The following is a 26,799-nucleotide window of genomic DNA, read 5'->3' as shown; positions in this document are numbered from 1 at the left end:
GCAGATCAAACAATAGTCTTATACCAGGCTCATCCACGTCAAGTCATGGATCGTACCCGCGACAAGACTGGATAGGATAATGCTCAGGGATTTCTATGAGTAATCAGCGCATTTATCAAGTTTAAAAAATATTCAGGACCATGACTTGTAGCCACACTGGGCCCAAATGTTAACCAAATGATGCCCATTCTGTGATCTATCTAGATGTGCCTGTGGTCAGGTGACAACGCAACACGCGGCCATCCCTCCTGGTGCGACCTCAGTAGAGGAACCAAACCAACTGGTGCAGATCGACACCCCGAAGGACAAATGGAGTGTGGTCAAGCACACCAGGACGTACCCGACGGACTCCTTTGGCATGATCGAGTTCCAGGGCGGGGGATTTATCAACAAGGCCATGGTGAGTCTAAGCCTCTGAAAGAATGAGCTCTGGGTTTACATAGCTGGTCTGGTCAGGGGTTACAACAACATGATTCCCTTTATTTTATTTTATAGTATATCCGAGTCTCCCATGACACCAAGCCTGACAACCTCCTGCATTTGATGGTGAAGGACTGGCAGTTGGAGCTGCCCACCTTGCTCATCTCTGTCCACGGAGGCCTCCAGAACTTCGACCTGCAGCCCAAACTCAAGCAAGTGTTTGGCAAAGGACTGATTAAGGCTGCTGTCACCACTGGCGCTTGGATCTTCACTGGTGGAGTCAACACAGGTAGAACGCTGACAATTTAGGATGATGCTTTTAATTTTCACTTAACAAATAACAGTTTGGGACATTAGATGATTACCTTTTTGCAATTTGCCGGTGGAGATTTGACTAACCCATTGTCACAGGTTTAAGCACTGTAATTAAGAGCTTTCATGGGGAAAATTCCTCACAAACGACTGTGTGGATTTTGCGTGCAGTAAGCACAGTGTGTCCATTGATGCAACCCCATTTGGAAGGTAAAAGAGTTATTATTCATGCTGCTATATTTTGCTCTTTACACCTTAGGGGTTATGCGTCATGTTGGAGATGCCTTAAAGGATCATTCCTCCAAGTCAAGAGGAAAGGTTTGCGCAATAGGAATTGCTCCATGGGGGATCCTGGAAAACAAAGAGGATCTCATTGGAAAAGATGTGAGATCATTTGACACTTCCTAAAGTGTACCTGAAAAAAAGAATACCCTTTCTTACTTTGATTTCTTCTAGGAACATTTCAAATCTTTTTTTTCTTTTCCTAGGTTAACAGACCTTATCAGACAATGGCGAACCCATTGAGCAAGCTGGCTGTGCTCAACAACAGCCACTCCCACTTCATCCTGACTGACAACGGCACATGTGGGAAGTACGGCTCTGAGGTCAAATTCCGTCGGCTGCTGGAGAAGCACATCTCCCTGCAGAAGATCAACACGCGTAAGTCTTACAGCCCTCTGCAGGCGTAATAAAACGTACTCCATCCTCCATGATGTTTGAGTGTACGCCAGAGTCTTGTACGACATGTGGATGGAGAGCTCCTCTGTGACCTGTGGGCTTCCCTTTGTCATCCTATGCCTGGAGCTCGGATAAGGCAGGGACAGCAAAGGGATGCTCAGCTGTCACCACTGACTTCACTCCTTCTCTCCTCTGGTCTGTCTGTTTACACATAAACATGTTATGCTTTAACATTTCATTTATACAGTAACATATTAAAGTTATGTTACTGTATATATGAGGGGTATGTTGGTTTTGTGTTCCAGGTTTGGGCCAGGGGGTTCCTCTAGTGTGTTTAATAGTGGAAGGAGGTCCTAATGTGATCTCCATCGCACTGGAGAGTCTGAGAGATGATCCACCCATCCCTGTGGTGGTGTGCGACGGCAGCGGACGAGCTTCTGACATTATTTCCTTTGCGCACAAGTTCTCAGAAGACGGAGGGTGAGATTCTGGATTGTTTCTCCTTTGCTGTACTTGGAAATGATTCCCCATGTAAAAAGCTGAAAGGTAATTTTTTAAATCTCCTCTTCCAGCCTGGTTCATGATGATGTCAGAGAGCAACTTTTGGTGACTATTCAGAAGACTTTCAATTATAGCAAAAGCCAATCACAGCAGATCCTGCTCATGGTTATGGAGTGCATGAAGAAAAGGGAACTGGTGAGTATAAGAAAAAGTACCTCAGATACGCCTCACATTCACAACAACTATCTTGAGTTTGAAAGTAACATGTCCGTGTGGATCAATAAATATTTATGAACTGTGAAGCATCTGGTGTCCATCGTCATTCATCCATTCCACTCATCTGTGTATTTCCATTAACATATTGAATAAACATAATCCCCACAACGTGGCCTGTCATTTCTCCGTCTTGTTGTGATCATCTGTGGTATGTCATATAAACTGCTTCACTGGAGGCCATCATCAACCCTCATGTATAAGCACACAGCTGTTAAGTGCTGGTGGGTGTCTGATTCGGCAGTATTAAACTGTGAAATTCAGGGTAAATAACACAGTTCATGGCTCTACGGTGAAGCACACACCCTGGTCTGAGTCTTCATTTATGGCAGATTAATCCCTGAGCTGAGAGTGTTTCTCCAATGTGTTTGCTGAAGACCTTGATACGTAAATACCAGAGGCATCTCCCGTAGATTTCCATAGGCGTAAGTGATGTGATTTGTAGTTTGTAATACGCGGCTATAATCTCCAGACTCCATACATTTTGGCGGGAAAAAGATCAGCACACACTACCACCTGCTTAGCAGAGGCTCTTACTTTATTTACTCACAGTAAGCATGCAGCACACAGATGGAGGATAGGATCCATCTCCCTAATCCTCAGCCAGGTTCCCCTCTCTCCACTCTCCAGGCTTTTTTATTGCAGTCCCCAGAGTGCTATCCCTTCACCAGCGACCCTGAATCCTCTATCCCCAATGTATTAGACAGACTAATGCTCCCACACGCAGATAAGCGACTTAAACTGCTTTTTCAAAGATCATACCACTGCAGGCTTTATTTCTGTACCATTTCACTTTCACTGATACCCATTCCAGACAATGTGACAGAACTGCCAAGTTGTTTGAGCTCTTTCGACGAAACTAAGAGGCCCCACTATTGCCCCATCTTAATCTAAAGTGCCATGACTAACCTACAGGTGAATAACAGTGTCACATAATCCTTTGATCCTAAGTGCATCCAATGTGAACAGCTGGGTTAGACAAATAAAATACTGATTTAGATGGCAGAAAGTTGCTGTGATGCAACACCAAAATACTGTATACAACATTAAACCAATTTAGGAGTTCACTTTTATAAAGGTCTTCCTATTTTCTAAATAAAGCACACAGATCACCCTTCAACTTCGAGGGCAAGACAAGATTTCAGTCTTCATACCGATGAAGACTGCTCATTATCAATGCATCCCGAGACCAGCTCTGCAAGCTCTGGCCATGTGCCATAAATTCATGCCAAACTAATCCCATTTATCATGGCATGTCATGTGACCGACCCATCAGTGTAATTTAATTTGATAGAGCTGAGTCTGTAACAAGGAAAGCACTATCACGCTGTTTGATAAGTAAATTAGCTTGTTTGTGCCGAAGGGTCAGCCACAGAGTGCTGTTGTGAGAGATCCTGCAGAAACGATCTCTAATAAGCTTAAACCTCATGTTTACAGCTACAGGGAGAGTGGGAATGCATGTCTGACCCACATTCACTCACTTTTTCATCAATCTATTAATCTATGTGGTCTGATTCGACCATCTATGTGGTACTGATTCGACCATTACAGTAATGTGTATTGTCTTTTTCCTTCTATCTGATGTAGATCACAGTTTTTCGAATGGGTTCTGAGGGACAACAAGATATTGAAATGGCCATTCTTACTGCCTTGTTAAAAGGTATTATCTGGCTGCATCACACTTAGATATCTTATGAATTTGAGTGCTTTTAACATCAAATAGATATTTGGGTAACACTTTATAATAACTATCCGTTGTAACTTGTTAATAGATCATTAGTAAACTCTTAATTAATGATTATTAATGATTTGTTAAGTGTTTGTTAGCAGTTTGTTAAGGATTTATAACAATGGTAGATAGTTAATATCTTAATAATTGAATCAGTTCATCTGGGAGGTAATCCGAGATACCGACGAGGCTGAAATAGGCTATAGACTATACACAGTGCATGGGCAACTGAGGGCAGCCCCATTTTCAAATATTTTTAAATAAACTCAATACACACTGTGCATGCCATGGACTTGAACGTGACGTGATCAGTTAATCTCGGATTACCTCCCAGATGAACTGATTCAATTATTAAGCTATTAACTATCTACCATTGTTATAAATCCTTAACAAACTGCTAACAAACACTTAACAAATCATTAATAATCATTAATTAAGAGTTTACTAATGATCTATTAACGAGTTACAACGGATAGTTATTATAAAGTGTTACCGATATTTGTTATTGCGCTGAACTAAATGCTACATATTCTCTATCTCGCTCTACCCTTCCATCACTTCCGCATCAGGCACGAATGCTGCAGCAGCTGACCAGCTCAGTTTGGCTCTGGCCTGGAACAGAGTGGACATTGCTCGCAATCACATCTTTGTTTATGGACACAATTTACCAGTGAGTGACTCTCAAACTGAGTGTAAATCACAAAAATGTTAATCATTCCACAAGAGTATGCTAAAGTTACAAAGCTGGGAAGGATGCATTAAGAACTGAAATAACTAATTTCAATTAATAATTTTAAATAGAATTGCTTAGTCCCCAGCTCCGCTCAAAAACACTGCTGTGCTTATTGTTTATTCATTTGGACTTCACTGTGCAGAGTGACGTATGTGGAGAGTTTGATTTGTTTACATAGCGGTACATAGCAGTAAGATTGTGGTCCATTATGCAAGAGTGATGTAGAAAATTAAGCATAAAAGTGCAACGTTAATAGATATTTATTTTTACCTTATTCCTGGTTAGCCTGCCGGTGCCATGGCCAACACTTTAACCCCTTCAGCTCCTGGCCAGGAGAAGCAAAAGAGTCCTGCCAGCGCTCCTCGCGGCAAAGCCCGGGGAAAGAAGGGTAAGGGAAAGGCAAAGCCTGAACCTCCTGAAGAGACAGACCCAAGGAAGTTGGAGTTGTTTCGTTGGGTAAGGTCTGAATTTGTACAAGAAAAGAAAAAGATAAAAGGTGTAACATCAGTTTAAATTATGAGAATATAATAAAGGCTGTGATGTACAGTATATTAATGCTGTTGGTCATATCCTTTCTCTTAGGTGAACTCCCTGGAGCAGGCTATGATGGATGCTCTGGTGCTGGACAGAGTGGACTTTGTCAAACTGCTCCTTGAGAATGGGGTCAATATTCACCACTTCCTCACCATTCCCAGACTGGAGGAGTTATACAACACGGTGGGCCTGACATATCGCTATAATTCTAAATTCCTACATTAAAGAAGGTTTAAACCTATTACTAACTGTATTCCTTCTCTCTGCTATTATCTTTTCAGAAACTTGGCCCTTCTAACTCACTAAATACTGTGGTTAGGGACATCAAAAAGGTAAAGCTATCACTCCCATCAAAAGTTTTTCCTGCAAGGGGGCACTCATGGACATTCCTCATTGCAGCGACCCAGTTCGAATCTGACACATGGCCAGTTCTCTGCATGTCCTCCCCTCTTTACCGTATTTCAACTTTGTCTCTCGAAATCTGTCTAATAAAGTAAAAAATAATGTCAAGCCCTTAGCTCAGTTGGTAGGGCGTTCCCCCCCATGGGCCTCGGCCAGCAGCGGACCCGAGTTCGATTCCAGCCCGCGGTCGTTCTCTGCATGTCACTCCCCTCTCTGCCCCATTTCAACTCTGTCTCTACACTGTCAATAAAGCATAAAAATGCAAAAAAAAATATCTTAAAAAATACTTTTAACATCTAACATTTCCAACTACTCTTGGTTATATATTATCTGGAGACATATTTATTTTACTGTCAATCTGCAGGGAAACCTTCCTCCAGATTATCAGATCACCTTGATTGATATTGGTCTGGTGCTGGAGTGCTTCATGGGTGGAGCTTACAGGAGCAATTACACAAGGAAGGCTTTCCGCAACCTCTACAATAATTTGTATGGACTAAAAAGGGTACGCATGGGTGGAAGAAAATAATTTATTATGGCTTTTTTATCATATTAAGTAACAGTTGATATTAATTTCCTTTTTTTTTCTTGCAGCCAAAAGCTCTGAAGCTTCTAGGAATGGAGGTCTGTGACCTTGCCAAAACAAAATACTGTCAAGTAGCTGAACTAATTCAACCCACACAGCAGAATAATCATATTTTTTATTTATTTTTAGGACGATGAACCAAGGTCAAAAGGCAAAAAAAAGCCAAAAAAGAAGAAAGAGGAAGAAGTGGAAATTGATGTTGATGACCCTGAGGTCTGTCGATTCAAGTTCCCTTTCCACGAGTTGATGCTGTGGGCTGTGCTGATGAAGCGCCAGAAGATGGCTCTGTTTCTCTGGCAGCGTGGAGAAGAAGCTATGGCGAAGGCCTTGGTGGCCTGCAAACTGTATAAAGCCATGGCCCATGACTGTTCTGAGAGCGAACTGGTGGATGACATCTCCCAAGACCTGGAGAACAATTCCAAGTCAGTACATACAGTGGCTTGAAAAAGTATTTATACCCCTTGAACTTTTCCACATTTTGTCACGTAACAACCACACACGTACATTTATTTTATTGGGATTTGTGATGGACCAACACACAGTGGTGCATAATTGTGAAGTGGAATGAAAATGAAACATAATTTAAAAAATGTTTTATAAATAAAAAAATGAAAAATGTGGCGTGCAAAAGTATTCTGCCCCCCTGAGTCAATACGGTGTAGAACCACATCTCGCTGCAGTAACAGCTCCTAGTCTATTTGGGTATGTCTCTACCAGCTTTGTACAGTTGTGTTCAAAATAATAGCAGTGTGTTTAAAAAAGTGAGGCAAGATCGAAATCCTTATCATAGCTTTTATTTCCAAACATGCAAATGTATTGGGGACATTGCACATTCTATTCCAAATCCAAATATGAAGAAACATGGGAAACATTTGTCAAATGTTTCTTCATCTTTACTGAAAGTGAAGAAAAAGGAATATTAGACTGTTCAAAAAAATAGCAGTGTCTGCATTTTTCTTTACAACTCAAACATTTACTGTATCAACTAAAAAATGCATGATGATTTAGCTTTCCTATGAATCACTGAACTAATATTTAGTTGTATAACCTCTGTTTCTGAGAACTGCTTCACATCTGTGTTGCAGGGAGCCGACCAATTTATGGCACCTGTGAGTGTGAACAGGTGTTTCAGCCCAGGACGATTGGACTACATTCCACAATTACTCTGCATTTCTTGGTTTTGCCTCAAAAACAGCATTTTTGATGTCACCACATAGGTTTTCTATTGGATTAAGGTCCAGGGATTGGGCTGGCCACTCCATAACGTTAATCTTGATGGACTGGAACCAAGATCTTGTTCGCTTACTGGTGTGTTTGGGGTCGTTGAATTGTTGGAACACCCATTTCAAGGGCATTTCCTCTTCAGCATAAGGCAACATGACCTCTTTAAGTATTTAAATGTATCCAAACTGATCCATGATCCATGGTATGCGATAAATAGACTTGACACCATAGTATGAGAAACATCCCCATAACATGATGTCTGTGCCACCATGCTTCACTGTCTTCAAAGTGTACCGTGGCTTGAATTCAGTGGTTGGGGGTCGTCTGACAAACTGTCTGCGGCCCCTATTCAAGCCAGAGTACACTTTGAAGACAGTGAAGCATGGTGGCACAGACATCATGTTATGGGGATGTTTCTCATACTATGGTGTCGGGTCTATTTATCGCATACCATAGATCATGGATCAGTTTGCTTACATTAGAATACTTGAAGAGGTCATGTTGCCTTATGTTGAAGAGGAAATGCCCTTGAAATGGGTGTTCCAACAAGTCAACGACCCCAAGCACACCAGTAAGTGAACAAGCTCTTGGTTCCAGATCAACAAGATTAATGTTATGGAGTGGCCAGCCCAATCCCTGGACCTTAATCCAATAGAAAACCTATGTGGTGACATCAAAAATGCTGTTTTTGAGGCAAAACCAAGAAATGCAGAGGAATTGTGGAATGCAGTCCAATCGTCCTGGGCTGAAACACCTGTTCACAGGTGCCATAAATTGGTCGGCTCCCTGCGACACAAATGCTCAGAAACAGAGGTTATACAACTAAATATTAGTTCAGTGATTCATAGGAAAGCTAAATCTTCATGCATTTTTCAGTTGATACAGTAAATGTTTGAATTGTAAAGAAAAATGCAGACACTGCAATTTTTTTTTGAACAGTCTAATATTTCTTTTTCTTCACTTTCTGTAAAGATATAGAAACATTTGACAACTTTTTCTTCATATTCGGAGTTGGAATGGAATGTGCAATGTCCCCAATGCATTTGCGTGTATGGAAATAAAAGCTATGATTAGGATTTTTACTAAATTTTTTAAACACACTGCTATTATTTTGAACACAACTGTACATCAACAGACTGACATTTTTGCCTGTTCATCTTTGCAAAGCGAGCGTCAGATTCAGCGTCAGATTGGATGCAGAGTGTCTGTGAACAGCAATTTTCAAGTCTTTCCAAATATTCTCAATTGGATTTAGGTCTGGACTTTGACTGGGCCATTCTAACACATGACTATGCTTTGATCTAAACCTTTCCATTGTAGATATGGCTGTATGTTTACGGTAGTTGTCCGTGACAAAATGTGGAAAAGTTCAAGGGGTATGAATACTTTTTGAAGCCACTGTATAAAAGCTCTGCACTTAACGCATACAACTTACTTTGGCTTCCTTTCCACTACTTTGATCAGCTTTGTCTCACTTTACAGATGTAGTAATTTTAATTAACTACAACTTCTCTTTTGTTTGTCAAATTTCTGCATTAATAGTATTTGTCCCCACCCTTTTTACAGAGAATTTGGCCAGCTTGCCTATGAGCTGTTGGACCAGTCGTACAAGCATGATGAACAGGTGGCCATGAAGCTATTAACATATGAGCTGGTCAACTGGAGTAACTCCACCTGTCTGAAGCTGGCTGTGGCAGCAAAGCAACGAGACTTCATCGCTCACACCTGTAGCCAGATGTTGCTAACTGACATGTGGATGGGCTGCCTAAGGATCGGCAAAAATCCCGGCCTGAAGGTTGACATCAGAAAATATTTCAAAATAATATTGATGATTCTTTAAGATGTAAGAGTAAAATAATTCCCGGTAAATAAACTCGCTATATTTTACAAAAACTTAAATCATTTTCTCACCTAGGTTATTCTGGGAATCATCTTTCCTCCCTTTATTCTACTGTTGGATTTCCGTCATGGAGATGATGCATCCTATAACGCATCTGGAGGCAACGACCAGGGAAAAGACAAGGATGACGACACAAAATCCAGCAAGGTTTGCACTGACCGTGTTATGTATTTATTTCTATTTAACAAATAATGTTTAAATGCCTCTCTTTATCCAAAGTTAAACACGATGAGCTTTGACAGAAATGTTGCTGTTATGCTGTAGGACCCTAATGCTGACGGTACTTCCCGAAAGGGAGATGAGGAGGAGGGCAGCACTAATGTCCGAAAAATCCCCATTGGCAAAAGGTTCTTTGAGTTTTACGACGCACCATTCACCAAATTCTGGTTCAATACCGTAAGTTTCCTTCATGTAAACTAGGCAATTGAATACAAGTGTATAGCTTATATTTTAGTGACTCGAATGCAATGGTATTTTCGTTTTCCAACAGATTTGCTATTTGGGCTACCTGATGTTGTACAACTACATAATCCTAGTGAAAATGGAGAGATTGCCATCAATACAAGAGTGGACTGTCATTGCATACATCGTTACACTAGGCAGTGAAAAAGTCAGACAGGTAAGCCATTAAATACACTGGATTGGATAATTGGATCATTGGCCTGTGTTAAAGCAGCTACGAGTAACATTTAAATATCTCTAAAACAGCCTCATGTTTCCTCTGATAGTCATAAATTACCTTTAACAGCAAACGAGACCATCAGTGCAAAGAAATAAGTTTTTATATATTTTTTATTACTGCATTTGGTCTGGTCGCACACCCAGTCCGATTTTCGGTTTGCGCATTCAGGCTCTATGGTCACATATTCTTATTGGTCGCAGATTTCAGTGTAGCGCAGCAACGCGATTTGAGAAGCCTATCCCTCCAGGTGAGGGAAGGGGAGCGGGAGCCTTGTTTGAGACAGTTATTTGCCGTCATAATGACTGATAACGGGACTGAACCATCAAAGAAAAAAAAGAGAATGCAATGAAGAAAAGCTAAAAGGGAGAGTGATATACGGGCGGGAGGAGGACTTTGCCAAGCAACGTGTACACAATTTCACGGGAGCGAACTAGACTGCAGTGTTTACCCCTAAATGAATGAGCGGTACTAACACAAAGTTGACTTTGCTTCACCATCATCAGATGACCATTATTCACCTGAAATAGTCATTATTTACAACAACTAAACACATTACCTCATCGTGATCCATACTAACTGCCGCCTCTCGTTCATTCGCTTTCTGTGAGGACTAGGAGTCTTTCGGCTCCGTGAGAGTGGTTAGGTGACACTGCATCAACTCATTGCAATCAGGTGTGTTTGGCACTGACTGGCGTTAGTTGATGCAGTGTCATTAACCACTCTCACGGAGCCGAAAACAGCTTTACGACAGCGGGCGTCGTAAAGATACTACCACTTTTGTCCAAAGGGGCCGCCAACGGACAAAGTTACTCGTAGTGGCTTTAAAGGTTATTTCACAGACTCTGCATGACTTTTCGACCCTGTTGTCTAGATTCTGATGTCAGAGCCGGGGAAGCTGAAACAGAAAATAAGTGTTTGGATGGAAGAGTACTGGAACATCACAGACATGGCTGCCATTGCCACCTTTCTTCTTGGACTAATGCTACGGATACAGCAGGAACCATATATGGGCTATGGCAGAGTCATCTACTGTATAGACATCATCTTCTGGTACATTCGCGTATTGGACATCTTTGGAGTCAACAAATACCTGGGGCCGTACGTGATGATGATAGGGAAGATGGTAATAAGATTTAGTCTTTCAATCTTGTGGCAGACATGATATGTATACAAATAGAATGAACAGAAGTCGACACTGAGTTTAAAATGCACATTTGTGTCTCGTCTTTCAGATGATAGATATGATGTACTTCGTGGTGATCATGCTGGTGGTACTTATGAGCTTTGGAGTGGCTCGGCAAGCAATCCTTCACCCAGATGAGGAGCCAACATGGCGTCTTGCCAGAAACATTTTCTATATGCCCTACTGGATGATCTATGGGGAGGTTTTTGCGGACTCGATAGACCGTAAGACTAGAATTCATAGTAAGATTCTGTTTCCTGATTCTGGGCAGATGATCATTGTTAAATTAATTTTGTGGTCTTCAAATTCTGTGACGTAGAGATGGTCCTTTACACTGTATCCCATCAATACTTTGTCTCCCTCTGCTGTTCCATACATAATAGGCTTGCTAACATTTTTGCATTGAGGAAGAACAGAATAGGTATTGTAATCCAATTTCCTCAATCATGATCATCTGCCTTCAAGTTTTTTTCTGTCCGTTTCCTCTGTCAGGGTGAAGCAATGAGCGACTATTTAAATAATAAATTAACACATCCATTTCTTTACATATACTGACTGTACTGTAAATTGATATTGAAAAATCCCTCCATTATTGATTTTGAAAAACGAGGTTGAAAAAATTACAGCAATAATTTTTAGTGTGTGATTACTGGCAGACTGGAGAAACATTTTTGACGATACCAGTCCACTCTTGCATGGTCATCAGCTTGACCTTGACAGATGTATGACATGCAAATCGTAGTTTATTGATTCTAACACTTTCTCCATGTCTCCGCGTGTTTGTGCTTTTCTGGGATTTCTGGGAAGTCTATGCAATGGAAATCAACCGTGAGTAGTCTTTAAGTTAAGAATGCAAATCAAATCAGATAACTATCTAAGAATAAATATTCTATGACATCCTTTCTCCACAGCTCCATGTGGTGAGCATTTGTATGATGAGGATGGAAAGAAACTTCCTCCGTGTATTCCTGGTGCCTCGCTCACACCTGCTCTCATGGCCTGTTACCTTCTTGTGGCAAACATTCTTCTGGTCAATTTACTCATTGCGGTGTTCAAGTAAGTAAGATCTCCAATGTCTAACTGCTCTATTAATGTATTATTTTAATGAAACATCTAGCACTGCAGTGGGTACTCACTCTCTAGTCTTGGTTTTCTGTCCCACAGCAACACTTTCTGTGAAATCAAGTCCATTTCCAACCAGGTGTGGAAGTTCCAGAGATACCAGCTGATCATGACATTCCATGACCGTCCCATCCTGCCACCACCTCTCATAATCTGCAGCCACCTGTACATCCTCTTCAACAGGCTGTTTCGGCGATGTGCCAAGAAGAAACAAGAGGGGGAGCTGGATGAGAAGGACCGCGGACTCAGTAAGTTACCTATACCTCTAATGATATGAAACAAATACACAACGTAACTTAAAGGTGGAGTCAGCGATTTTGGAGAATGTTTGTTGTCAAAATCACTTTGTCAAAATTGATGAATATCTCCACGACCATACTGTGTGTGCACTGGAAAAAAGTAGGCTCTGTAAACTGGTATGTAATCAAAGGGTACGTAAACAAAGCGGGCCCACCATAACCAGCAACATGCCATTTACAGAACCTAGGCTGTGTATTAACCCTGGATTTTTTAACAGAGGACATACAATACAGACATTAGGGCTGCACAATTTACCACACATGACGATATTGGCTTCCCACGATAACATGTTCATGAATGTGCGATATTTTTAAACATGTGCTCCGCAATCACTCCCCAAACCACTCGCTGATCATGTGCCTGTCAATGCGGCTTCTGTCTCTCGTCTTGCCAACATCTAATGAAAACTCCCACCTGGCAACCCCAGGCTCCCCTAGAGCTGCCAATCAAAGTCTAGCGGCTCCGCCCCCAAAGTGTGAATAACTTTCCGCCTGTGTAGAAAGCACACCACGAGCGAGCATTCTGCTTCGTTTCACCAAGGAGAGCGGGTCGGGTCGGAGCGGGTCTGGGGTCCGCTTATTTTGGCTTTTCATTTGCCATGTTGGGTAGGGTGCTTGGAAATAAGCGTGCCTAACCGCTCTAAGCCGCTCCTATTATCGGTACTCCTCCATTGGGGTACCAGCCGTCTGAAAGGGTGCCGAAAAGGTGAAGCTACACACTGCCGTCCGTTGATTTGTTGAAATAATCATTTCCGCATTAAATCGCCGTATGTATTCACCATGGACCTATAACTGGACTTCTGTCCATACATTTACCGGCATAATACGCTCACAACACCGGGGGGAAAAATATATAAACGTCCGGTTTGGCCAAGCAAAAACGAGAGACCGCTGGCTTGATCAAAGTTGTTCCACAGCCCGATACTTAGACCCATATTCTGGTGGCGGAATATATTGCCATCCAGCCTAAATCCTGCCCTACCAGTAAGGGTAGGGTCGGCGGTGGAAATACCACCCAGATTCTTAAAAGTGAGCTGTCCGACCCGACCCGCTCTGCTCGGTGGAAATGAGGCAGAAGCTGCTTATTGCGCAAGCGAGAGCAGATATCTGCGGATGTGAAATCACATAAGCCTACATCCCATCAGGAGTCTCTTTCTTTAGTGCGCCGGATTTATAACCCAATAATAACTCCAACAGTTAGTGCCTCTGTTTTACCGGCGTACACACGACATGAAGCAGAGATGAAACCTTGTGTTGCGAGAAAAGGTATGAGGCAGCAAAGGTTAACTAACGTGGACACTGCTGCTGAGTGTTGCCCACAACTTCCTGTGTCCGTCCTTTCAAATTAAATTCTGACACGGTAGAGCCAAGGCGCAGCTCCTAATATAATTATTTTAGTGATCCATTTTGGGCACAATTTTATTTAGTTCAAAGTCAAGTTTTATTCACATCCATCACAAGTAAAAGTTAAATCAGTGCTCTGTTGATTTGATTTTGTGTTTTGGTACAATATTTATATTTTTCTTTGTGGAAATACATTCAATTCAGGTTAATAATGAGGATACATTTTTTTATTAGCGGGAATATTGCATAGTCGATCACATGGATATGAAAGCAGTGTTATGTGACAGTCCAATAAAACTATTTTTGTCACTAAAATATATGAATAATCGTGGTAAAATATTGTGATCTCAACATTGATTCAAGTAATTGTCAAAATCATTTTGGCCATAATCGTGCAGCCCTAACAGACAGGTAGCGAATCGTGAGGAGTTATTCACTGATTTTGACAAAGTTATTTTGACAACAAGCATTCTCCAGAAATGCTATCAGCCACCTTGAAACCTCATGCTTTAAAATCAGGATCCAAAGTGAATAAATGTACTCTCAACCTGTACCATAAAAAGACATCCTGTTGTATACCATAGATATCCACTTTCCGTTCTGACTGACATCTTGTCATGACTTATTTCTAACAGAGCTAAGGCTGAATCCAGAAGAGGTAAAAATTCTTTATGAGTTTGAAGAACAGTGTGTGGAGGAATATTTCCGTCAGAAAGAGGATGAGCAGCAGTCCTCGAGCAATGAACGCATCAAGGTTACCTCAGAAAGGTAAATCCTCCTTTTCAAGAATGGATTAAACATTTTTAAAGCATATTTACTATAGTTTATACTTACAGAAACTTTTGTTTCTCTGGTGTTCTTGGCAGAGTTGAGAACATGTCCATGCGACTGGAGGAGGTCAATGAGAGGGAGAACACTATGAAAGCCTCCCTGCAGACAGTGGATCTGCGCCTGGCCCAATTGGAGGAGATCCACGGACGAATGGCAGTTGCCCTGGAAAAGCTTGCAGGAGTGGACAAATCGGAGCTCACCAGAACCTATTCACGAAACTCCTCCGTGTGTGACCCATCGTCCCTACTTCGACAGGGCAGCATTAACAGTGCTGATGGCTACAGTCTTTATCGCTTCCGTATGGACATGGAGGAGTTTGCATCAAAACAGAAGGACACACACGAGACAACTAAAACTGGTCTAGAAAGAGAGAGGAGTCTGCAGCAAGCCTCCAGCGTTTGTGCTCTCAACACAAATGAAGGTGGTCAGACCTTAGAGGTTGGTGGTTTGAACAGATCGCGCCCAAGTTCATGCGTGGACATTCTCATATCTCCATGTGAACAAAAGCTGATTTCAGGAGCATCAGAAGAGACCATAAGCAACACAACACAGGGCACCCCAGTGCTGCTGGACAGACAAACGGATAAGAACAGACTATGCCCTTCTTCCCCTCCAAAAAGGACAAAATCATTGAAATACTTTCCAGTCGAAGACCCACCCACTTCTCCTTTTACAAAGAGGAGGTCTATGAGCACCATCATTGTCAGTCCACCTGAAGAACCAGAGGAAGCAGCTGAACCTACAGAGAAGGACAAACTGCTGCCGAGAACCCCCTCTTCCCCACAGAGATCTAAATCATTGAGATATGTCCCTACTGAGAGCCAAAGCCAGACGTCCCCTACCACAAAGAAGAGAGCGATGAGCAGCATTGCCTATATCTCAGCCGAGGAAGCAGACAATGTGCTGCAAACTTCAGAATACAGGTCATTGGTGGAGCAGGTCACTAAAACACCAAATCAGTGGCCAGCAAACCTTGAGTACAAGGTGCACCCAAGCACTTATGGCCACATGCCTAAGGTGTCAACAGTCAGAACTCTTGCCCAGCAGTTTCAGACTAGCAATGAGGCTGCAGAGCTTAAAAAAGAAGATAATCAGACTGATCATATTCCTTTGGAAAGTGAGGAGGGAAGTCTTCAAGCAGCAGTACCAGTGGAAGACCGAACAAAGATGAAAGCCAGGAGGAACATCTCAGACGCCACTGAGTATCTGACTGTAGCTGATGCAAAGTATACGGTTTCGCAAAGGTCACAGAGTTGGAAGGAAGATCAGAGAAAAACAAAGTACCTGATGGTTAGCAAAGAGCCGAGAGCCTCTATCAGTGAAAAAGACCTTGTTGAAGCCTGCAGGGCAGCAGAGGGAGTTGTGGGTAAGAGGACGGAGGTAGAGAAGAGAGAAGATGAATCGCAGGGAATGGAATTAGAGCAACCGAGAAAGGGGCATGACGAAGCCACAGCCACAGGGGAAAATCAAAAATAATTACATAATAATAAAAAAATTAAATAAAAACAAGAGAAGAGCAGGTGAATGTAACCAGTGAGGCAGATAACTTTTAAAAGGTAGCCTGCCACACACTGGAGATCAGTACTGGCTGAGTTTATGAAACTGGTTATCCAGTAATGATACAAATAGAAAATAAAATGACTAATGAAAGATCATTATCAAACTCTTCAACATTTTAAAATCATGCAGTTAAGGTTAATGTCAGTGCAGGGTATTATGATCGACAGAAGTCTCTTTTTAACGATCCACATTCTTTACTTTCCATCAGTGTCACATACAGAAGCTTACATTACAGCTTTCCCAAGGCATGGTGTTTTCATATTGGGCATGTAAAGGGAACCTGTGGTTGTCTATAGAATACGTTGAAAATGGAACGTAAACACAGTTAGTTGTGCTAACTATATTAAACTATGAACAGCAAAACATTTATTTCATATGATTGACACTTTCAAATACTGTATGTAAACCTTTCTTTTCAGATTCTGTAAAAATGTGCTTAATAATGATCCACTTAGAAGTTTCCCCACAGCTTTCATGCAAATACTGACAACCGCATAACAATGTGTAGAAAGTACATGAATGTCCTATACGATTGGCACTTTCAAATACTGTCTGTAAAACATTTCTTTTCAGATACTGTAAAATGTGCTTACTAATGATCCACACAGAGGTATCCCTACAGCTTCATGCAAATACTGACAATTGCCAAACAATATGCAGCAAGTAATTATGGTTCCCAAAAACAAACAACCATTCACAATTTCAAGTTTCAATTTGATAAAAGAACCTGTATAAATAAAGGTATCATTTCAAAATAATAAAAAAATATAAGAGAATACAGAAGCATATATTCATAGTACATGTCTTTTCTTTTCTATCACAATTCTGTAACTCATAGGCAAGCATTCATAAATACAAATGATGCCAGTGTAACAGGAGACAATAGGCATATTAATAAACGAATATATATGAATTCACACAAATAAATACAATCAATGCTGAGATTTGATATGTCTATCTGACAGCATCATCATAGTAAATAAGACAATAGGTAGTGTGTATAAAATAATGCTACATTGTATGAATTAATTTTAATGTTTTCATTCCTACCCCCCATTTATAAGACAACTATGTGTGACTGAGAAATTCTAATGAGATCCAACAGAGGTATTATGAATGCCAACAGGATCTAAGCCTCCTACGAGACACTGCAACAAGAGCGAACAAACAGAATCAGGCCTCATTCCTCATCTTCTGGTCAGCAGATCAGAATCGTGTCTCAACTGCTCATAGACCTGTGAGCTTCAGCTGGCAGTAAGGTCTCTCTGAATATGGCCAATGCAGCCGCTGCTGCGAAGAAACTCAGGAGGAAAGGAACCCTTCCAAAACCACAAAGTCACACTAGAGGCTCATACACCAGAGATTAGGAGCCTAGATGAGTGAACACTTGAAGAATTTCATTCTCTTTGACTTTTTCTCTGTGATTTTGACTGGTTTTCCTGATCCTCCGGCATTGTTGTCAGTCTAGCAAGGAAAGAGATAATGGTGTAGAAATGTAAATACAAATAAAAAACAGAATTAAACATCAAGTAGGGATTCCCAGTAAGTGTGAAATGTCAGAAATTAACCACATCAAAATTAAATTGAAATTTCTGACTGCAATCAACTACATTTATGTTTATTAATCTTGCAAAATAACAAAGAAAGGGTTATCAGGCTTAACAAATCAAGTTTTTTAAATGAGCTCATCACTTCTCCCATCTAAAAAATGGCGCCTGGACTATCAGAAGACTGTTCCAAGAGATTTTCAGGAATTTAATCAAACTTAAAAACTGTAACAGTGAGAGGGGCATGCACCCCCTTGTCCCAAGTTATGTCCTAGGCATCAATTATAAAAAAAAATCTCAACCACTTACTGTCTTTGAGCTCAGATTATGTAATATATCTCTTCCCACAGTATAAAACGCCTATAATGACAGAAAACACAAAATGTCAAATGCACATACTTATCAGTCATGTTTTATACTAGTGCTTTCAGAGTAAAGATAAAGTTGCTAAGGTTACCTCTTCTACATTCAAGCTAGACTTTGCACTGGTTTCCAAGAACTTCACTCCATAATCAATAGCAAGCTAAATGAAAAGAAAATGTTAGTGTCAAATTGGAAAAGTGCACTATATTTTAATTAGTTTGAAACTGCTTTCTATGATGAAATGAGGGGACTCACTTTTTCACCTCTGTCCTTGGACACCTGTCTCCTGTCGGTCATGTCACATTTGTTACCCAGGATCATCTTCTCCACATCAGACGAGGCATGCTGGGGGATGAATTATGCAAGTATGTTACCCTCGGTACACAAAGGCAATATCAAAGAGCAATTTCTACCAAATAGGCAAACATACTAGTTATACTGCTAATAAAAGTTTACATTCAGAGCTCACCTCTTCAATATTTCTAATCCAGTTTTTAATATTTTCAAAGGACTTCTCATTGCAGATGTCATAGACCAACATAATGCCCTGTGAAGAAAGACGAGTCAATCTCACAAACGATATCTCAGACCCTGTGATATTTAGGATGTAGGAGGATGGATGCTGCTCAGACTTACCATTGCTCCTCTGTAGTAGGCTGTGGTGATGGTGCGGAATCTCTCCTGCCCTGCAGTGTCCCTGAAACAGCAAATCAACTTAAATCATAAACTGTGGACAAATTGTGTTGCAATCAGATTCATATAAAAGTTCAACTCTCAAATTATACTTACCAAATTTGAAGTTTGACCCTCTTTCCATCCAGCTCTATCGTCCTGATTTTGAAGTCTATTCCTGCATTTGATAAACAAACAAAAGACAGAAAGAGTAGGCTGGTGTGTTTACTGCATTGATTAGTAACATGGTATAATGAAACACATTTCACATGACAATGGGCAGCTGCCCTCAGCAAAACTTAAAGACATTTTCATGGACTGTTATCCCTTTTTTTCAACTTGTAGGAGGACATAATTTAATGTGTAGGCCTATAATGTGGAGCTCTATTGAGGATGTAACAATAATTCTGAATGAAAAAAAACCTTCACATCATAGCCTATTTAGGCTACGTTCATAAAGGTCAAACATAAGGAGCATCATTTTGACCTAAATAGTTAAAATCACTGGTGCAAAGGACAGGAGATAATTATAATTTGTCTCATAGTCCCTTTGTCTTGATCTTACCTCTTTTGAACACTGTGCGCCAGTATAATAAAACCACTATTAAACACTATGGTAATAGCGATTAAATATATTGACCACCACTGCAGTAAAGTCATTGTATTCTGTCGATAAAGGCATGCGTTATTTCAGATGTATCCTTAGGGGCGGCTGCAGGGTTTACTCACCTATTGTGGATATGAAGGTTGTATTGAAGGAGTCCTCGCTGAATCTGAACAGCAAACATGTCTTGCCGACTCCGCTGTCTCCGATGAGCAACAGCTTGAAGAGATAATCGTACGTTTTCGCCATTTAAACACGCGGTAGACTCCAACGTTTCGGTAATATAAAGGCCGTTAGCGGAGCCGGGTTTCCCAGTCTGGAAATCCTCAGCTGTCTGTGGCGGACAGGCAGCAGACCGGTGCCGTGAAGAGTGACGTCACGTTCTTCTTTGCATTGTGGTTTGTGTAGTTTAAAAGCAAAAGCAATGCAGCCCCTGCTTTTTGATCAATTCGATTATGCAACTTACCACATAACATTATGTTATGTTTTTTGTTTACAACATTTGTATTGAGAACTTCCCCCCCTCCCCCCATGGAAAGAATGAAAGCTATCATTAAACAAACATAGGGATATGGGACGCAGGTGTCAGTTGTTTCTTTGTTTAGTGCAAATGTGTACAATTCCACATAATACCATGATTTACAGATGCATCCCAAGACATCAGCTTGCGACCAGACGTGTGACAGAGTTTATTTAAAGCCATACATATGTTTTAAAGATATCATATATCACAAATGTTGAGAAAGATCAGCCCCCCGCCCTCGAAGTTCCTGCACAGCTTGTGTTTCTGTTTCACCAGCCCCACGTATGCGCAGGAAAGCGAGCCTAGCACAGTGAAAATGCCTGTAAGTTACAATGTTTTGTGTGCTCCTCTTTTTAGTTTGAGTTCATATAAAGTGTAAAACCTGTCGGTGCTTCGTATTGTTGAGTCTCCTTTTCCACAGTTGTGTTTGCGGTGTAATACCTCGAAGTTGTGAAATACGCAGGAACAGAAGCACATGGAGGCAAAGTTAGCTAACATAGCACCGTCTGGCTGGGGTGGCGACTACTTGCTGAAACCAACTGTATCAAATGCGTTTTCCTATGTAGTCAATAGCATATTATTTTCGATTAGATTTGCTGAAAAACGTTTTAGTATAAAAGTAAAAGTGGTGATGGTACAATGTTTTTCGTCGTATTGCTAAAATGTTGGCTTATATTTGGATTTAATTTATTACTTTGTTATATTCCCAAACATAGCAAGCGACTGCATACCTTTCACAAGAGTAGCGTTGAAATAATTCAACATTTTTCTATGGTACTTGTAGGATCAGAAATCAGAAAAAAATGCAATTTACAAACCATTGTTAAACTAAAGTCCACTTAAATCAATCTGTCAAATTCAATGACGCGTTTGTATTATTTCCAGCTGGCTAAAGACCTCCTCCACCCCTCTATTGACACTGAGAGAAGACAACATAAAAAGAAAAGACTTGTTCAGAGTCCCAACTCGTACTTTATGGACGTGAAGTGCCCAGGTACATCTAGTTTATTTAATGTGTGAATGTAGTGATTTAGCCATATCTTACATACATGGCATTCATGCAAATGGTACATTTACTGTACAGCAATGTATGTTAGGCCTAATGTTGGTTTAGTTTAACAATGTGTCTTATTGCAGGCTGCTATAAGATCACCACTGTGTTCAGCCATGCACAGACAGTGGTACTCTGCGTGGGATGCTCAACTGTATTGTGCCAACCAAAAGGAGGAAAAGCCAGACTGACGGAGGGTAAAACTTACATCAAAACTGTTATTTTCATACACAAAGCAAATTAACACTACCTTTTCATGCACTTTCAACTAAGTTGTGAGTAGAATGCTGTCCAACTAATTTCCCTTTTTGCTTTCCAGGTTGCTCTTTCAGGAGGAAGCAGCATTAAAGAGGGAATCAACACATAATCATGTCTGATTCAAACAATGTTGAGCAAAGTCTCTTATAATTCCACTGATTACAATGTAGTTGTGCATTCTCTAATGACAGGTTCTGTCACTGTACAATTGTCCAACTTTTATGATAAATCTATAGTCAAGCATTTTAACATGAACGATAAATACATTCTCTAAATCAATAAAAAAAAGCTGTTTCAAAAGTCAAAGTATTCTGAGAATTTTATTGAGAAATAAAACAACTGTTTGTCATGCCTGAAATTACCTTCACAGAAAGCATACAAGTTCTTTATGATCGAAAAGACGTTGGTGACTTAATTTTATTAAGAAACAAACATATAAAAAGATATGGATTATAAATAAAGAACATATAGAGAACAAAGATGGTGACACCAAAATACAGTTTTGAAAAGTTGGGCAGCAATGTGAAATGAAGAGTAAAAACTGTCAAATGTTAAACGTAATGTGAATTTGCAGTGCAGAACCTTTTGGAAAACGGCTTAAAAAGGCATGTCCACACCACATGCTCTTCAACATATATATATTTTGTCTGACTCATCACTGTGTTTGACATTGAACGCCACCTCTGGAACCTTCTTCGTCTTCCTCTTCCTCATAAGCTTCCCTGCTCTGGTTTCTTTGTTGTTTGTGCGCTTCCACCTCACAAAGATCCACCTCCTCCATGTCATCAGTGAGCATTACGTCCTCCCTGGGAGGAAGCAGTCTTTCCAGCTGGAACATGAGATGCTCAGGAAGCCAGCCTTTTTCCGGGAATTCCACCTGTGAGATAAATTTAAATAAGCTGATCTGATAGATTTAAATAAAGAGTTGTGCAAGACTTTTGACGAATGCTTTGCGTTGTCTTACCTGGAAATGAATAAAAAGCTGTCCCTTATCAAAAGGTTCCTTATAAATTGGCATACCCTCATTCTGAACACATTTGATGTCACCGTGCTTGATCACTTCACCTGTTAAAAAAAAAAATGAAATTCGAAAATCAAATATTTATCTACCAAAACCACAAACAGCTGTAGAGCGGCCTATTTCAAGTCATTTACCTGGCAGTGAGCTGATGATGAGCGTTCTGTTGTCTAATGTTTGAATGGTCCTCTTGAAACCACACAGGGCCTCAGCAATTTTGATGTTCATTTTCATCACCAAGTTATCTTCCTGTCTCTGGAACAAGGGATGCTCCTTCTGATCCAGCACAATGATTACATCCCCAGGCTCAAGTCCAGGTTCCTCGTCACCTTCTCCATGGAATGTTATTTTCTGACCATCTTTCATACCTGCTCAACACATTTATCTTCAGTTTAGTTTGTATTGCGTTCAATACATTTACACTACTAACTACATAAAAGAAAAAAGTATCTCAAATGGGGGTGGAGGCATACCTTTGTCAATGTGAACTTCTAGAATTTTCTTCTTGCGTTCTACTTTGTGTCCATGGCAGTTCTTGCAGCGGTCCTTTGCGTTAAATTTCTCGCCCTTTCCCTGGCAGTCTGCACACATGCTTTGGATCTGCTGAAGCATGCCTGGTCCAATCTGTTGCACCCTGATTTGTACTCCTTTTCCTTTGCAACTTGAGCACTTTTCTAAGGCACCTTTCTTTCCACCAATACCTGTAATAAACAGCACAATGTCATTTGCTGACCATTTGATTAAAACAAGAAAAAGTTTACTGTATATGGGACAGGGAAATGCAAACAATGCAACACTACATACCTTCACATTTTTCACAAATGAAATTCTTCTGAAGTCCAAGCTTCCTGGTGGTGCCATTGTACATCTCCTCCAAAGGAACACCGAGCTGGTGGACGACATTCTTCCCTAAAGGGAAAGTTACATGCAAGTTTAAAAGTCATACGTAATGTATATGAATACATTAACTCATAAAGAGCCTGCAGCTAGATTAACGTTAAAACTTTTTAAGTCTTACCTCTTCTCTCTCTTTGCATCCTTCCTCCACCTCCGAAGAACATGTTGAAGATGTCCATAGGGGAAGACCCTCCACTGTGTCCCTCTTTGATTGCTTGCTCACCTCCTTGGTCATACAAGTCTCTCTTCTGTGCATCTGACAGCACCTCATAGGCTTGAGATATATGCTTAAACTGTGGAGACAGAAGAGCTGCATTTTTAAGTTTTTATTTGTAATACATCGATTCGCAATTCTCTGCAATTAAGATTAATGGTCAGTAAATGATGATATCAGTAATTCGAATCGGAATTACTGCTATCATGTTAACTGATCTAAACTCGGTATTAGGATTATTTTGTGTACATTTGTGTGTTAAGAGGATAGTGAAGAAATTAAAACATTTGACTTTGAACAATAATATCACAACCTCCAGACATTGTAGTTCAAGGCATTTTTGTCAGGGGAAGCTAATCTTCCTGTGCCTACGGAAAGGGCAGTTGATCTGGATTATTCCAGAAGGTTCCCGCTGTCGATTCAACCAGGCGTGCGGTTTAAAATTAGAAAGGGCATTTTCAGCGGCTCAGAAATAGCTGCAGGGGGTGGGTTGGACACCCTAAAAAGGTCTCACAAGCTGTATGTAGCCGGCTAACTCACCCTCTCGCCTTCACTGGGGTTCTTGTCCGGGTGATATTTCAATGCTAGCTTTCTGTAAGCTTTTTTGATTTCTTCCGGCGAAGCTGTGGGGCTGACACCCAGGAGGTCGTAGTAGCCTGTTTCGTGAACCATGGTGACAACCTACAAACCAAACAAATAAACCAGAAATAATAACACGTTAGCAGCATATTATGTCGCTAAACGCGTCCCTTATTATTTCGTCTGACGTTAGGGTGCACAACTAGCGTTAGCGAAGTAGCCACACGATAGCTAAAATAACCAATAATGAAGTTCAGTTTGCCATTAACACTGTAGAATATGACTAGGACAACAGTAATATGTTTCAAGCAGGTATACGCTGTAACGCTGCCCATGTGGTTGAATGAAAATCCCGAAACAAAAATAAGAACACATACTATCTTAACTATTACGTTAAGCCTCATTTACTAGCTGTATAGCTCAACATTCATTCACATTACACTGTAGTGTACTTACTTAATAATCCGATGTTTTCGCTATCGTTGCTTTAGCTCGCATACGTTGCTCTGAGGCCGGTGGAGAAAGATGGCTGGCTCTTATAGTGGCTCCGGGCTCCACGGTGCAGAAGTTTCTAGAGAGCTCTGGGAAGAGGGAAGAGGGGCCGGATGTTGGGTTGTAGTGACCTGAGCCGAGGGGGCAGAGCAGAGCCGTAGAGGGAGGGGAGAGAGCGAGTGCATGGGATAGCCATAAACTGTTATTTAGTTATTCTTCGAGAGCATGTATTGCCCTAGGTTGGTATTGTGTAGATAAAAGTGCATGGGGTCTTAAGAGTTTGAGAAGCTTATAAAAAGTATGTGGGTTACGAATTAAAGATGGCCTAATAGGCTACATAAATAGGCCTACTCACCACAAGTTGTAGGCTACTTTGTGAAGGACTCTTTGGGATGCTGTTGCATAACCGGCATTAATATTGCACAACAATGATTGAAATGTTGCTTTAACTGGCCAAATACCACAGGGTTTTACTATGGAAGTCCAAACATAGGGGAGCCCGGGGCTGGTTGGCACACACCTATTTTCTGGTCCTTGGAAGGTCACAGAAACAAAAATTTTACATCAAAATGTCTGTTTTCTTTACTTGCACTCATCTACTATGTTAAAACATGTGAAAGTAACTAACTTTGTTGGCGAGGGTAAAATTTCCGTTTTATAGTAGCGAAAGTAAAAAAGTGGTCTTTTGACTAAACATAATAAAACTGTGAAAGTTGGAGATATTGTAAATGTGTTATAAGTTATAACTAGTTTATAAACATGAGAATCAGCTACATTTTAATGTAAGATTTCATAGTCTGTGATGAGGAATGCTAGTTGGCTTATACAATTTCATCTCAAATTTGGTTAAAATGTGAGCGGGGCTGGTTGGCACACTGATTTGGGGGCTGGTTGGCACATGACAAAAACTGTAAAAAAAAATTATGGTAAGCCATGTAGGCTATTATATATGAAGGTATATTTGTTTCCTTATGTGTGTATAGGCTACAAGTCTGTCTGTGTGTGTTTTTGTTAATGTGTTTCGGGGATACTATGGCTTTTGTGGTTAATGTCCCTTTAAAAAATTGTGTGACCCCTGACCTCATACAAAATTGTTATTTCTGATTTGTAATCCTTAGGTAAAAATAGGCCTTAGTTTTAAAACCTTCTTGTTATTTTTATTACTAGGCCTATATATATTTTTTATTATTATTCCTACCCTATAAGGATAAAATTGCAATTTGAAATGTAATCGGAATTAATAATATTGTATAATATTTGTTAATAAATGCTAATCAAGTTAATATTTTCTAGCTTGACCGCTAGCGGTTGCTCATTTTACCTTTCACAAACACACAAAGCACTCATAATAGGTATATTATTGTATTTTGTGAATAAATAGACTTCTGACACATTAGGGCAAACAAACGAAACGATAGTCCTACTGATATGTTGCTTCAAATTGTTGTTTGGTTCTAAAATATGGGCTGATAATCTATTAAATGTTCATGTTTACTGTTTATTGGTTAAATTAAATGATCAAACTTTTAATTTTGTCATGATCCCGTTTGGGCTCCTTGGCCTTATATGTGTTTTCCCTTTTCACCTGTGTTTGTGTGCTGAGCTAATTGCAGGGGTGGAGCCTGGTGTGCTGGAGTCAATTAACAACATTCGCAGCTGCCTTCAATCTTCATCAACTGCGCTACTTATACCCGGGCCTACCTTCCAGACACTGCCAGATTGTAGCTTCTGTTTTTCACACAGTCAGTTCACTCTCTCGCTCACTTGTTTTCAGCTATGCTCTGTTCCACTTTTTCCTGGTTAACCCCTGTTTCTCTGCCACAGTTCTCCTGGCCTGACTCCAGCCACCAGCTCCAGCCCTAGCTCTCCAGCACTACTCCTCGGACCCCTCCTGCCTGCCCGCTCTAGCCTGCTTCCACTCAGCCCCCTGGACTTGCCCCGTTGCTCTCTCCCTGGACCCCCATGCCAGCCAGTTTCCCTCCCCGGATCCCGGTCCTAACACCCTGCTGGTTTTCTCCTAAAATAAATCTTCTTTTACTCACACTGTCTCTGCGCCTGTGTCCTCCAGACCCAACCGTAACAAATTTGGTTGTTTAATTCTTTTTAAGTGTCACATTTTAACAGTGTGCCAACCAGCCCCCTAACGTGTGGGGCTGGTTGGCACACATGCGCAACATTGCTTTAATCATATACCATCTTATTTTGCAAAATATGTGTGAACAATTAAAACATAATCATGTATAGCTGAGACTTAAACCTTTCATATTC

The 26,799-nt window shown here is 40.7% G+C and overlaps 5 protein-coding genes across 5 annotated transcripts; 3 read left to right on the top strand and 2 right to left on the bottom strand.

Moving 5' to 3' along the window:
* Positions 1 to 279: 279 nt before the first annotated feature.
* On the top strand, positions 280 to 1,894 carry LOC307250200 (transient receptor potential cation channel subfamily M member 1-like; the record flags this gene model as incomplete). The annotated part of the gene is made up of 5 exons (XM_080027202.1): positions 280 to 400; positions 496 to 709; positions 992 to 1,116; positions 1,221 to 1,392; positions 1,716 to 1,894. Exons 1-5 carry the CDS (start codon positions 359 to 361, stop codon positions 1,892 to 1,894), a joined length of 732 nt encoding a protein of 243 aa, XP_079883328.1. The 5' UTR covers positions 280 to 358.
* A 3,049-nt stretch (positions 1,895 to 4,943) lies between these two features.
* On the top strand, positions 4,944 to 16,229 carry LOC307250527 (transient receptor potential cation channel subfamily M member 1-like; the record flags this gene model as incomplete). The annotated part of the gene is made up of 15 exons (XM_080027645.1): positions 4,944 to 5,102; positions 5,229 to 5,363; positions 5,947 to 6,087; positions 6,177 to 6,206; positions 6,298 to 6,590; positions 8,959 to 9,187; positions 9,308 to 9,439; positions 9,557 to 9,688; positions 9,783 to 9,911; positions 10,846 to 11,097; positions 11,207 to 11,381; positions 12,069 to 12,213; positions 12,322 to 12,527; positions 14,558 to 14,690; positions 14,789 to 16,229. The coding sequence occupies 15 exons, from the start codon at positions 4,944 to 4,946 to the stop codon at positions 16,227 to 16,229; spliced, it is 3,732 nt and encodes a 1,243-aa protein (XP_079883771.1).
* A 299-nt stretch (positions 16,230 to 16,528) lies between these two features.
* Positions 16,529 to 19,798, bottom strand: LOC307250945 (ras-related protein Rab-8B). Its single transcript, XM_080028224.1, has 8 exons — positions 19,625 to 19,798; positions 19,013 to 19,073; positions 18,860 to 18,920; positions 18,693 to 18,770; positions 18,479 to 18,568; positions 18,318 to 18,383; positions 18,170 to 18,220; positions 16,529 to 17,777 (listed from the first exon to the last, which is right to left on the bottom strand). The coding sequence occupies exons 1-8, from the start codon at positions 19,746 to 19,748 to the stop codon at positions 17,685 to 17,687; spliced, it is 624 nt and encodes a 207-aa protein (XP_079884350.1). The 5' UTR covers positions 19,749 to 19,798; the 3' UTR covers positions 16,529 to 17,684.
* Positions 19,799 to 20,271: 473 nt separating this feature from the next.
* Positions 20,272 to 21,637, top strand: rps27l (ribosomal protein S27 like). Its single transcript, XM_080028285.1, has 4 exons — positions 20,272 to 20,344; positions 20,908 to 21,016; positions 21,160 to 21,270; positions 21,393 to 21,637. Exons 1-4 carry the CDS (start codon positions 20,339 to 20,341, stop codon positions 21,419 to 21,421), a joined length of 255 nt encoding a protein of 84 aa, XP_079884411.1. The 5' UTR covers positions 20,272 to 20,338; the 3' UTR covers positions 21,422 to 21,637.
* Positions 21,633 to 24,625, bottom strand: dnaja (DnaJ heat shock protein family (Hsp40) member A). The gene is made up of 8 exons (XM_080028284.1): positions 24,496 to 24,625; positions 24,001 to 24,141; positions 23,368 to 23,539; positions 23,154 to 23,258; positions 22,823 to 23,050; positions 22,487 to 22,717; positions 22,296 to 22,396; positions 21,633 to 22,208 (listed from the first exon to the last, which is right to left on the bottom strand). Exons 2-8 carry the CDS (start codon positions 24,130 to 24,132, stop codon positions 21,987 to 21,989), a joined length of 1,191 nt encoding a protein of 396 aa, XP_079884410.1. The 5' UTR covers positions 24,133 to 24,141; positions 24,496 to 24,625; the 3' UTR covers positions 21,633 to 21,986.
* Between the last annotated feature and the right edge of the window lie 2,174 nt (positions 24,626 to 26,799).

Source organism: Ammodytes marinus, assembly GCF_949987685.1.
Source record: "Ammodytes marinus genome assembly, chromosome: 5".
Taxonomy (NCBI): domain Eukaryota; kingdom Metazoa; phylum Chordata; class Actinopteri; order Uranoscopiformes; family Ammodytidae; genus Ammodytes; species Ammodytes marinus.
This window is presented reverse-complemented; position numbering and strand designations above follow the sequence as displayed.